This window comes from Choloepus didactylus, chromosome 12, assembly GCF_015220235.1.
Source record: "Choloepus didactylus isolate mChoDid1 chromosome 12, mChoDid1.pri, whole genome shotgun sequence".
In the NCBI taxonomy this organism is placed as follows: Eukaryota; Metazoa; Chordata; class Mammalia; order Pilosa; family Megalonychidae; genus Choloepus; species Choloepus didactylus.
In genome coordinates, this window is record NC_051318.1 from 79,395,328 (window position 1) to 79,409,257 (window position 13,930).

At 40.6% G+C, this 13,930-nt stretch overlaps 1 protein-coding gene across 5 annotated transcripts in view; it reads right to left on the reverse strand.

The window, feature by feature from the left end:
- Positions 1 to 6,295, reverse strand: part of TDRD3 (tudor domain containing 3) — a 291,817-nt gene extending 285,522 nt beyond the window's left edge. For 2 of the 5 annotated variants that reach the window (XM_037799609.1, XM_037799612.1), the window contains exon 1: positions 5,385 to 6,295. In XM_037799609.1, the coding sequence (XP_037655537.1) occupies positions 5,385 to 5,425 (41 nt within the window). In that variant the 5' untranslated portion in view covers positions 5,426 to 6,295. The remainder of the gene's footprint in view (positions 1 to 5,384) is intronic. The other 3 variants (XM_037799608.1, XM_037799611.1, XM_037799610.1) reach the window with 3 other exon arrangements.
- Positions 6,296 to 13,930: the final 7,635 nt, after the last annotated feature.

Consider the following 13,930-nt stretch of genomic DNA (forward strand, 5'->3'; position numbering starts at 1 on the left):
CTGCTCTCAGATGTATTTCAACAACACCATGGAAGTATAAAAACCAGTGCGTAACATGTTTAAATTCTGTCTTGCATATTATTATATCCCAACAACAAACACAGTGCCTTATATATAGGAGGTATAAATACTAAGTATATTTCAGTACACACACTACTATATAGAGTTATATATTTCTCTGCATTATGACTTACTTATTGCTGTAAAGATATTATACCATCAATAGCACTATACTGAGATATGGGTAGCTATTTGTCTCTACCCACAAGAGAGCTATCCTTTTAAAGACTTTAAAACTGCAGTACATGTGAAAAGAGCACACAGGGGCACACAGATACACACCCATCTAGCATGGGAGTGTCAAAAATGTCTATCTCAGTCAAGCCCTAGAGCACGAGGCTGTTCTTTCCTCTTTCTCTATCACTCATTTGCTTCTTTTTTGCTATCAGTATCTCTGATTTGACACACTTGTTAATACTTTCCATTATTATTATGTTTCTTGCTCCCTCTTCTCTGCTATTCTTCGTCATTCTATGAATTCACACGTTCTTAAAATTTTTCAAAAAAAATCTGCGTTACTGGGAGTGCAGTCTGCTTCTTCCAAAAAATATCTAGAGGTAAAGTGTTTTTAGGCTACTTCCAGTCTGTGACTTTAAAAACCTCAGAATTTCTAGATAGATGGCACTTAACAGTAACAAATAAGTTAAAATGTCAATATTCTTCTTTTGTCAAAAGGAAAAAACTTAAGCCAAAAAGAGTTGATAGCATTATATTTTTATGGTTCTTGAAATGTTACTTTGCAATTTTACTTGATTTAGCAAATGCTGCTCTGTGAGAGAAGAAAATTATTTTCAACCTGCTGAGGTGGCAAGTTTCTTTTTCTGCCCCCTTTATGCTTGAGGCAGTCAAGTCTACAGACTTTAGACTAGATTTATAGGTAATTCACCAAAAAAATCACTGCAAACAGCACCTTAAAATCTGAAAACTTGCAGTTTAAAGAATATCCTGTCATTCTTAACAGTTTAAATTATCAATAGAAGCAGCAAGGCAATATGTAACATATTTTGAGACAAAAGGTCACAGGGCTTTTCACCTTTCAACATTTAATTTTGTAAACAATATAATTCAAAGAGATAGTCATAAATGCTCATTAAAGAAATAGGAAATATTTCAAATTAGAAGGATGTCTCTAATAAGCGCCACTGAAAACTGAATATAAAGCAATCTGCTTCTTCTAGTGTTCTTCAGAATGATCCATTATTCTATTTTATCTAAAAGAGTATTTTAACAGCTCTTATCCTTTCAGAAAGAATGTACTTGGAGTATTAATATCAAAGTGGTAACGAAAAAGCATTTTATAATTCTAATTAAAAATAATGTACTTAATATACAACCTTATTAACAGCTACAAATAACTCTTTACAACTATACCTATGCCTAAGAATCATGCTGGGAATAACGTGAGGGAGCAATCCTTATCACACTTTTTGCAAAAACTCTTAATGTATGACTGCTACCACTAGTGTATTGTAAGAAGGTACAGTTACATTGAGGATGCTGCAAAGGTTCTCTCTCACCTGGAGATTGAGACCCTTTACCAACAATCTCTTGGGGAATGGGTGTGTCTCACAAAACTAAAACCAAACAAGAAAGGCATAGGAGTGGGCTACAGAACAGGAATCTGACCTTCATTAATTTGTCTGGCATGAAGTGTGTATTTGATGGGATGTGAGAAGAAGCCCTTCATCTATGGAGAGGTCAAAAGCTAGGAATTAGAAATCTCAAAAAAATACCCTGAAATTGTTCCACCTCTTCATTGTAACTATCTCAAGGCAATAATCACTTTATAATCCATACTACCACTGGGCTTCTTGTTTCTTTATTTATCTTCTGGTTGTTGTCCTCCAGTAGCACATTTTGATTAAAAAAAAAAGCTTTTATAAGCTCAGTCTTTGCTGGCTATTTAAAAGTGAAACAAAGGGAAGGTAGTTTTGGTATGCACTCGAACCAGAGGATGTCAGCATGGTAGGAGCACCAGTAATCCAAAAAAGAGAATCCCAAAGGGAATATGAAATTCAAGAAAGACTTGGTAAGAAGGAGACCTACAAGTTCATCCTTTCTTCCTCCTCCATCCCTGACCTTCCCTCCAAAAGGAAAAAAAGAAACCCTTTCTGGTTAAACCTGGGATGTGCTGAAGTTTCTAATTCTTTCTTTCAAAATAAAATGGAAAACACCATTTCTAATATTACCTTACACAATCCTCAACTCAAAACTGCTGGATAAGGCAAAGATATACACCTTAGTGCCATACTTTTTCAGAGTATTCTTAGTATGTCAAAAAATACAGAACTAACCAGATTTTCAGATATGCATAATCAGCACTTAGGTGAGCCACCACAAGGTAAACTTCTTTAATTACAATCTCATCCAGCATTCCTCAGAATAAGCAACTTATCTTTCCCAAAAACAAATTTGCATACCACAAAATGCTTTAATGCAATTTTCATTTTTAAAACATCTTTCTTAATCACAATTTAAATCAGAAGTAGTCACCATGGCTTGGTGGAAAAAGAACTGAAATCTCTATTCTTCATTCTTGGTTCTGCCACTAATGACTCTAAGCAAATTGTTCATGCTTTCTGTGCTTTAGTTTCTTCATCTGCATATGACACAATCACTTATTTATGGAAAATATCTTTTCAAAAACACAAGCACAGCTGAATAGGTCCCATAACATGTTAACCTAAAAAAACTAATGATTCAGAAAGTTGACATCCCTGATCACTGTTAGTAGAAATACACAATTTAAGGAGAACGAACCTCCAAGAAGCAAAAACAAAAAAGGCAGAAAGTAAAATTGTTTACTAGACAAATTTAGAGTCAAACCTCTTCTCTAGGTAGTTACTCCATGCATATAATTAAGCATTACAAAGGACTAAGATATCATTTAGTGCATTATTTAAGCATACCCACTTTACTATAGAAGCCCCCGGAAGGTTTAAGTTCAAATCAGCAAAACCAAATACTTTGTGTGCTTCTGGGTCACTAGTGAAAAAAAAAAATACTGTAAAGTTTGCCAGGGTGGCTACTATTGTAGTTATTTTTAAATACTGATTTTAGTGGAGGACTTAATTAAGATTATAGGCTTAAAAGAAAAGTATACTTAAAAAAACAATGTAAATTTGAATGGATTGGTCTATATAGGCCATCTAGACTCCCTGAATATCACATTTTCAGAAACATATGCTATTCAGCACTAAATATTTCCCAAATCTACTATTTTAGGTAAAGATAATGAAACAGATTTTTTTAAAAAGGCTTAAATCTATTTCTTTTTAGGCCCCACAAGTCATTAAGTACATAAAAGATTTGAGTCTCAGAAAAAGTGACAATAAGAGAGAACCCCAACAGCAAGAGGAATCTTAGGATGTCAGAACTGGAATGAGTTAGCCAAAAGCTGCCCTCAGGTCAGACATCCTCTTTCCAGTGCTCTTATCTGCCTAAACCTGTATCTTAACAGACCAAATCTCTACTTAAATATAAGACACAGCAGAAGCCACCCAAAAGCCTAGGAAATCCTCATGTTTTCTTTGGCACATGCCTTGTCTGTTTAAGACCCAGCAGGAATTACAAGGAACTCAAAAAACTCCTCGATGGTTTTATTAGCCACACAGATTATATCCTGCCTTTTTGAGACTGCCATGGGGAAGCAGCAAAGCCTGGTGGAAGAACGAAACATGTAAACAGTTTACAATACAAAGTGGCACAAGATACAATATGACCCTGCTGGGAATATACAATATTATAACAAAGCAGGGGATAACTCTCTAAACTTGAGTAGAGTGGCTGTGGAATTCCAATTGGCAGGGGAATTCCAAGGTCAACTGTAGGAGCCATTACTGGAAACCTACCAATGAAGTGTGAATAAGGCGAGTTTTTAACTCTATAATTTGTTAAGCCTTGGTGTTATAAATAAAAACTTTAGAAACAATAATGCATAGCAATCCAAAGTACCAGGTCCTAGATCAGGACGCCAGCACTCAACATTCATCTCCACTACTTTCTAACTGTATCACTTTGGGCAAGTGACACCAGTACTCGACATTCAACTCCACCACTTTCTAGCTGTATCATTTTGGGCAAGTAAATTAATATCTCTTGGCTTCAGTCTCCTCGCCTGTAAAACTGGGGGGGGGGGGGGGGGGGGGTAATAAAAGTGCCTGTAGAGCCAGGAGCTGCTTCTTCAAAACACAGTTGTGCTTACATCATTCCAGTTATCGAAAACTTTATTCACAAAATCAAGTCCACATCTTTTAGGCATTAATAGCGTCCATAATCTGACTGTCAACTACTCTGCTTGCCTTAACCCTCGTTAGACACCCTCCTACAGCGAAGAATATAGAATTATGGATCTAGTGTCACTTCCACAAGCCAATAAGCACTTTACTACCTAGATGCTTCATATTTCAGCAGCTCCCTGTAAAGGAAATTTTCCTCACTATCTTTCTCTAAGAAATTAACTCTCCCTCCCCTCCAATTCCACACCCTACTTGCCTACTCCTCTCTTCACTTTACCATTCTCTCCCATCTTAGTGTTTGTTTTTGTAGTGGCACACTCTCTCCTCATTAGGGCTGTGAACTTCCTGAGAGCTGAGGCAAATCTTTTCCATCCCCATTCCCACCCCTCATCCCCAACTGTGCCTATTCAGGCCTGGAAAAGCGCTGCTGAATTAAATTGGATGTTTACAACCATAATGGCCGCAGTTCCAGAAACTGCTTAATTTCACATTTTTTTATTGCTTGACGTGAAACGTATTTAAAAAGCAGAACAACGCCATCCTTTCAAGAAAAGTTGTACCGGGCACCCACACAAGTTTACAATGTGGTTATTCTCAGCTTCACAAGTTGCGCGTGTGCCGCGGAGGGCAGCTTCACGCTGGTCCGTACAGTACTTTGAAAGAAGACGGGGTGGCTCCAGAGCAGCACGGGCTGCGCTCTGGTCTCCCCGCAACTTGCTGCGGGCCCGGCCGCGCTCGTCCCTCTCCTTCGCTCGGGGTTGCTTCAGCCACCCCTTGTCCCGCCGCAGCAACAACCCCCGAGAAGCGGCGCGGACGCCCAGGCAGGTCCTGGCCGGCTCGACTGGGCTCGGGCCTGGGCCCCCGGCCTCTCCCTTAGCCCGCGCCCCGAGGGGAATGGGGGGACTCGTCCGGCTCCGCGTGGCGCCGGGGGCGGAGCCGGTCGGGAGGGCCCGGGGAGAGGCCGGGGACGGGCAGCGGCCTCCGCCTACCCTGGCACGCACCCCGCCGCCCCCCACCCCAACCCCAACCCTCCTTGGGGCCCCGGCCCGCTCCCGCGGCCCGGCAGCCGGCGGCACTGGCACTTACCAACCCGCCTGGGACAACGCCGCGCCGAGAACCTCGGCCATGGTAGCTGCTTAAGCCGGAGAGGGTGGGGGGGCTGGGGTGGGGGTAAGGGGAAGGCCTCCTACTTGAGACCAAGAAAAGAAAAAGGAAAAAGAAAGAAAGAAAAAGAAAAAGAAAAAAGAAAAAGAAAACTCCTCTGGTCGGCTCTGCAACTGGGCATGCTCAGTGCGGCCGTCGCTTCCGCGTGCGGGTTCCGCTCGCCGCGTTTTCTAAGCGTCCGCAGGGGCAGGCCTGGTGTGGGCCGGAGAGGCTGCGGTCGCCCAAAGACAGGCTGGGGGGCTGGAGGTAGGGGAGTTCGAAGGCCGGTTTGCAAGCAGTTCCACGCAGATTTTGCCACTCCTCCGAAGCCTGGTTTCGTTTTTGGCTTTTTGTGCCACTTTTCTGAGTTGCACACCTAGCAAACTCCCTACTAGTCTTTGCACAGCAGAAAGTAACGTCCGTGTTTCCAGCGCCAACAAGCGGTCACCTCAGAGAAGGCAGGATAACGCAGGAGTTGACAAGTCGGGTGCTGAGCAGTGCTTCCATACCGCACTAACAAGGCCGCGTTTGGGGCAGTAAAACTCCTAAGAAAGGTGTTCCCAGCCCCCTCTGCACAGGGGAAGAGTTTACCTTCCTGTAAAGACTGATTCCATCACCCTGCCTTTCGATCTGACCGGACGCAAAAAAAAAAAAAAGAATGCATCTCGGGCTTTACTAGTTTCCGTAGGCAGGTCGCGTTGTCCAAATAGGACACCACAATGAAAAGGAATAGTCACTCCAAGGAAAGCTGCCCTGAGAGCGTATGAAGAAATAGGGCGATTGTGTCAATGCTTGTTTTTCCTGTCGCCGTCCCACCGCGACCCTGCGACCTTGGCACAGGCCCCACTTGGCTCAGCCCCCACCGCCCCCTTGGCGCTGTCCTCCAGCGCGCGGGAGAGCTGAAACACGGGAGAAGGTTCCCGAATGGGCATGCGCGGCGGCGGCGCGGACGACGCTCCGGCGCGATTGGGCGGCCGAGGCGCACGCCAGCCAATCAAGGAGAGAAATGCGGAGGGCCCGGGCCAGGAGACGCTACCCGAAAAGTTTGCCCCACCCTTGGCGGTCCTTTGCATCTGTGGCCGCTCCGGAAATAAGCGATACGGAGTAGCTTCACCCCAACTGTCAAGACCCCGGTTGCCAGCCTCCTCACCACAACTGCCTCTGAGGCCGTCGTCACACTTGGCGTAAAGAGTGCGGAACTGGACAGAGCCGCTCGCGGAAACTGGGGAGGAAATTAGCAGTTACAGAAAGAAGAGGGTAATTGCTTGGGTGGAGCTAAAATTTCTTATTTCAAATTTTTCCTCTTTTTAACTGGGTTATTCCGTTTGGACCTCCCAAAACTCAGGAGTCCTGAAAACGAGACTCCTTGCTGAGATCTAATGTTAATGAAATCTCTTTCCGAGCCCATTGCTTAAATACTAATTTCAATGAAACATGTTTCTGAGCTCTTTTAGAATCAGAAATAACTCAGTTCTGTAACCTACAACTTGCAGTAGTATGAACGTTTTCAGATCATAAATGTGCTACAAATATATGTCAATTTATAGGCACCAGCATATCCAGGAGCGAGGAGAAAGATTTGCCATTTTAAAGGTAAATAGATAACTCAAAATTAAATTGCTGATATTTTATTGGTTAAATAGAATCTTCTATCAATTATTTACATTTTGCAACTAGTTTAACTTATCTGTGAAAATGATATGCTGTACCAATCAGAATTCCTCACCAATTAAATGTGAACTTTTACACATTTGTTCTCATGTGCAGTGTAATAGAGTAAGAATTTACCATTGCATGGCAACATTAATAGAACTTTAATAAAATTCCCCCGAAATGCTAACTTCCTTATTTAAGATGTTCTTTAAAGAATGGATTGAGGAAATTCAGACCATATGATCATCCAAATTGGATGTAATACATTGAGGGAAAAAATGCATGAGTTCATAGTGCCACTAAAAGTAAATAAATAAAGGGGAGAGGGAATAAAAGCTTTTCTTTACACAAGAATACTGACTAATCAATGAAGAAGGAATGACAGAATTAGAAAACATGTTTCCACTTCAGATATTATAATTGATTCAGGCAAAGTTCATCAGTGGATGCTAAAAGCCACTGGGTGAAAGATTGAAATTTCGAGTACAGAATATTCAGTCTTAAAGTATCAAGCCAAAAATTTCTCATTACAAAAGGGTAAATGTACCTTTGCAATTAAGAAGAAAAAAATCACTTCCTTAACCAAATGATCAAAATTAACTTCATTAATAATGCAACATCTGATATTATGTCCTTCCTGATGTAATGCAATTGGAAGTACACAACATCTTCCTGCCAAAAATATTTAACATGAATTTAATTACACATCTATGCACTAGTTCTCAACCAAAGGCTTGATTTTGCCTCACCCGCAGCCTCCTGTCAGAAGACATTCAGCAATGTCTGGAGACGTTTTTTTATTGTCACAACCTGGGGAGAGTGCTGCTACTGGCATCTAGTGGGTAGAGGCAAGGGATGTCACTAAATATCCTACAACACACAGGACAACCCCACCACCACCACCACCAAGAAAGAAATAACTGGCCCAAAATGACAATAATGCCAAAATCAACCTCTTAGACCTAAACCCTGCTCTAGGTATAAGCACATTTTAAAGGATATATAAGGGATATTGGAATGAGTTAAACAAGAAAAAAAAAATGAACAAATACAGAATGTGGCATATTCTACAAGAAATCTACCTGGACTCTTCAAAATAGCCAATGTAATTTTTAAAAAGCAAAAGAAAAAAGAACTCTTCCAGATTAAAAGAGACTCAAGAGAACTGACAACAAAAGGCAATGAAGAGATACTATGGAAGATGGCGGCTAGGTGAGACAGGGCTAAGGAACACTTCCATGGAAAACACTAGATAAGGACAGAGAGTGAACCAGAATACCGGTTACAGTGTTGTGCCAGCTGGACGAGATCTGCTAGTTCCCAGGGGCTGTATACTTGGTGAAACTGAGAGTCTGCATTCTGAAACGAGTGGTAAGCTGGCTGAAAGTTCTGCAGCCGCGCGGCGATCCGGGGAAACCAGGGTTTGGTGTCTGGAGACCAACGGGCTCTTTTAATAAAAAAAAAAAAAAGAAAAGAAAAAAGGGGAAAAGCCAGGAGCGATCGGCTGCAGGTGCGATCGTGGGAAACACGCAGTAAAACACAGCAAGAGGGGGCTGGGCCAGCCTCTCGGTGTCTGGCCTGGAAGATAGCCTGCTGCACATATCCCTGGGGCCAGGAGAACGGAGCGGAGAGCCAGAAGCCGAAAGAATCCCTGCGGCTAGCAGCTCGCTCCCGGGAGGGCTGGATAAACTCCTACCTGGGGCCGTGCCCACAGCCCAGAGCCCTGCCAGTTGTCCTGGAGCTGGAAAGGAGGAACTGTGTGAGGAGGGGGGTGTGGAGACGCCCCTTTCAGCCATTTTTGCATAAGGCTGAAAGTGAGCTGGCTCGGCCCGGTGGCCCGGGGCTTCCCTTGAGGGACAGCACGCGCTGATGACATAGCACAGCATTACCTCACCAGAGGTCCTGGAGGATCGCGGCTGGGTGGGGGTACCTGCTCGAAGATCCCAGAGACACTACGCCAAGTCCGGTGGATTGTGGGTCATCAAGAGAGAGCGGCTGGAGCTGAAATGAAATGAAGGCTTGGACTCTTGCGGCGGCCTTGAATCTCCAGGAGCTGGGGGGATTTGAATATTGAGGCTGTCCTTCCTCCCTGACCACCCGTACAAGCGCCCCGCATTCAGGGCAGACAGCTCCAGCAACACACCCAGGCTGAGTTCTCCAGCTGGACCCACAAGAATCGTTTCCCCATATAACGTGGGGACAAGGTGGAGAACTGACTTGAGAGGTATAGGTGACTCACAGACGCCGTCTGCTGGTTAGTTAGAGAAAGTGTATATCACCAAACAGTGTTTCTGAAAAATTAGATAGTTTTTTTTTTTTTTTTTTTACAAATTAAAAGAACCCTGTTGAGCAGAGCAAATGCCAAGAGGCCAAAAACAACAGAAAATCTCAATGCATATGATAAAACCAGACGATATGGAGAATCCAACTCCAAACACACAAATCAAGTTATCAGAAGAAACGAAATTCCTTGCAGAATTAATCAAAGAAACACAATCGAGGAACAGAAGCATGGCAAAGGATTTAAAGGACATCAAGAAGACCATGGCCCAGGATATAAGCTACATAAAGAAGACCCTAGAAGAGCATAAAGAAGACATTGCAAGGCTAAATAAAAAAATAGAAGATCTTATGGAAATAAAAGAAACTGTTGGCCAAATTAAAAAGACTCTGGATATTCACAATACAAGACTAGAGGAAGCTGAACAACATCTCAGTGTCCTAGAAGTCCACAGAACAGAAAATGAAAGAACAAAAGAAAGAATGGAGAAAAAAAATTAAAAAAATTAAAAAAATCAAAATGGATCTCAGGGAAACGATAGATAAAATAAAACATCCAAACTTAAGACTCATTGGTGTCCCAGAAGGGGAAGAGAAGGGTAAAGGTCTAGAAAGAGTATTCAAAGAAATTGTTGGGGAAAACTTCCCCAACCTTCTACACAATATAAATACACAAAGCATAAATGCCCAGCGAACTCCAAATAGAATAAATCCAAATAAACCCACTCCAAGACATATTCTGATCAGACTCTCAAATACTGAAGAGAAGGAGCAAGTTCTGAAAGCAGCAAGAGAAAAGCAATTCACCACATACAAAGGAAACAACATAAGACTAAGTAGTGACTACTCAGTGGCCACTATGGAGGCGAGGAGGCAGTGCAATGGCATGACATATTTAAAATACTGAGAGAGAAAAATTTCCAACCAAGAATACTTTATCCAGCAAAACTCTCCTTCAAATTCAAGGGAGAGCTTAAATTTTTCACAGACAAACAAATCCTGAGAGACTTTGTCAATAAAAGACCTGCCCTACTTCAGATTCTAAAGGGAACCCTACCAACAGAGAAACAACAGAAAGAAGAAAGAGATATACAGAATTTTAACAGAAATATATAGTACCTTACATCCCAAAGCACCAGGACACTCATTTTTCTCTAGTGATCACAGATCTTTCTCCAGAAGGGACCATAAGCTGGGACATAAAACAAGCCTCAAGAAATTAAAAAAAAAAAAATTTGAACATACTCAAAGCACATTCTCCAACCACAACGGAATACAAATAGAAGTCAATAATTTTTGAACTGTAACTCCACTATTTACTTCCTACATGATATAAATTACACAAACCCTAATGACAAATCAGTCGTTTTGAATTCAATGTAAAATATGTAATTTTATACAACTATATAAAGGTAGGGGAATGGAGGAGTATAGGAACATAGTTTATGTGTCCTATTGAAGTGGAGGTGGTATCAAAGGAAAACAAGACTGTTATGGATATAAGAGGTTAATTTTAACCCCCACAGCAAACACAAAGAAACTATCAGAGAATGTAACCATAGAGATGAACTGTAGAGTTCAGGTTAAGAGAAATGGGGGACAGTGCAATGGGGAGTTAAGAAATGAGGGTGGAGTTGCTATTTGAGGTGAAGGGAGATTTCTAGTAATGGATGGTGGGAAAGAGCATTACAACATTCTAAAGGTGATTAATCCCACTAATGGAAGGCTAGGGAGGGGGTGGAATGGGAAGATTTAGGCTGTATATATGTTCCCACAACTAAAAAAAAAAAAAAAAAAAGACAGTCTAAATAGATGATTGAATGCCAAGGATGAACTTGGATGGAATTAGAGGATAGAGGACAGGTGGCTCAAAGGGACACAGTTGAGACATAAGGTAAAGGAAATATAGAATGTAAGCTTTGTATCATTGTTGAACCTGTTGTACTTCTTAGCTGCGCTTAATGGGATTGCATAAAAGAATGTTCTTGTTCACGGGAAGTGTATATGTGAATTATAGTGTATGTTCAAGGATGTGTGCAGCTAGCCCTCATATGTTCAGAAGACAGAGCAATAGATGATGGATGATAGATAGGGAGGGAGGGAGGGAAAGAAATAGTCATGTGACAGCATGTTAAAGTTGGTGGATTGAGCTATCGCGGGAGGGGGGTCAGGGTATGATGGAATTCTGTGTATGGGGTTAGTATTGTTTTTGCAACTGTTCCTATAACTTTGAATTTATTTCAAAAAAAAAAAAAAAAAAAGGCAATGAACTAGCCTTTATTGGATCATGGACCAAATACACATGGGCTGTGTTCCGGTTTGTTAATGCTGCCCATTATGCAAAATACCAGGAATGGATTGGTTTTTATAAAGGGGATTTATTTGGTTACAAATTTACAGTTCTATAGTCATAAAAGTGCCCAAACCAAGGCATAAAGATGAGAATACCTTCACTGAAGAACACAGATGGTGTCCGGAAAACCTGTCATCTGGAAAGGCACAGGCACATGGCTGGCATCTGCTCCAGAGTTCTGGTTTCAAAATGGCTTTCTCCCAGGATGTTCTCCCAGGCAAACTTCAGATTAGCAAACATCTACTTTCAACAGCCATCTCCACAATGTCTCTCGAAGCTGCAGCTGCTCTGAGCTCCTTCTGTCTGAACTTTTATAAGGCTCCAGTAAACTAATCAAGACCCATGCTGAATGGGCAGAGCCATGCCTCCATGGAAATAATCTAATCAAAGATATTACCCACAGTTGGGTGGGCCACATCTCCACGGAAACAACCTAATCCAAAGATTCCAACCTAATCAACACTAATTCATCTGCCCCCACAAGATTGCATTGAAGAACATGGCATTTGGGGGGACATAATATGTCCAAACCAGTACAGGCTGTATGTTTATCTATACGTGTATATACACACATTTTGCAGTCAATTGAAGAAATTTGAATATGGATTTAATATTGAGTAGCATAATAGAATCATGGTTTTCCTAGATTTTATAATATTATTGTCCTTTATCTTGGGAATTTTATGTCAAAGCATTTAGGGCTGAAGAGTTGTGGTGTCTACAATGTATTTTCAAAGATTCATATATATACACACACAAACACACACATTTATATACACACATATATACACATACATAATTGTAAAATAAAATTGTATATATGTATGTATATTTATGAAAGAGGAAGAGAAGGTAAATGTAGCAAAAGTTAATGAGTGAATCTAATTGAAGAGTCTGGATGCTCGTATTTTATTCTTAACTTTTCTAGGGGTTTGAAATTTTTCAAAATAAAAAGGTAAAAATTAAGGATTATACTAATTTCCTTCACATCTAAATTTTCAAATTGAAGTTATGTTTTCTGTAGATAAGTTAGTATCAGGGAAAATGGTAGTAACTGACTAGATTGGAAAAAAGTGGTTTTCCATTTTTAATGAGATAAACCATCCATTGATTTACAGAAAATGGAAAATATATATAATAAGCTGAAAGGAGAAATCCTAAGGATGACGTAAAAGCTTTGTTAGTACAAAAAGACAAAAGAAGGCGTAAAGTCTGTTTGGAGTCAATGGTGTAAATTAACAGAAGAAATAGAGATGACAATCCATTTGCCTGTTTTGCCTCTATCATAATAATAAAGGAAAAGATTCTCACAGTGAAAAGGATAAAAGATTATGGGTAAGTAGGAATAGAAGCCAAAATAAAAAGTGGGATTATAAGAGTACCTGGCCCTCTCAGGAACTTAAAATCTTTTTTTCTTTCTTAAACTTTTTTATTTTGAAATAATTTCAAACTTATAGAATAGTTGAAAAAATAACAAAATTGGTACACAAAACTCCAACAGACCTCTCCCCAGATAACTAGATCCACCAATTTTAACATTTTGTCTCATTTGGCATATCATTCTTTCAGGCCATCTATGCATCCACCTATCAATACATCTATCCATCTATCAATTCATCCATCCATCTATCTATGTGTCTCTCTACCTATTTTCTAAACATTTCAGATTAGGTTGTGTACATCATGCTCCTTTAACATATAATATTCCCTTTACATTTCCTAACAACAAGGATATTCATTTATATATCCATCTTAAGTACAGTTAACAAGTTCAAGAAATTTTCCCATCTGAACCAGTCCCAAGCATACCATTCAGAGGGATTAATCACATTCACAGTGTTGTGCTACCTTCCCCACCATCCATTACCGGAACTTTTCCAGTCACCCCCAACAACAGAAACCCTATACCCATTATTCTCAACATATTAATCTTTAAAATTCTCATGTGGTTTGATACCAATTTAACTTCAATACTTCAATACCATAGATAAACTATGTCCCTACACCCCTCTACTGCCCACCCCTTTATGTAGTTCTTGTCACAAATTACATATTTATACATTATGAGTCCAAAACCATTGATTTCTTATTACTTCTTATGCATTTACCTTTTACATCCTGTAGGAAATTAAAAGTTGAGTTAGCAAACAAAAAAATATAGTAGTACTACAGTAGCATTTATATTTACCCATGTCATTACCTT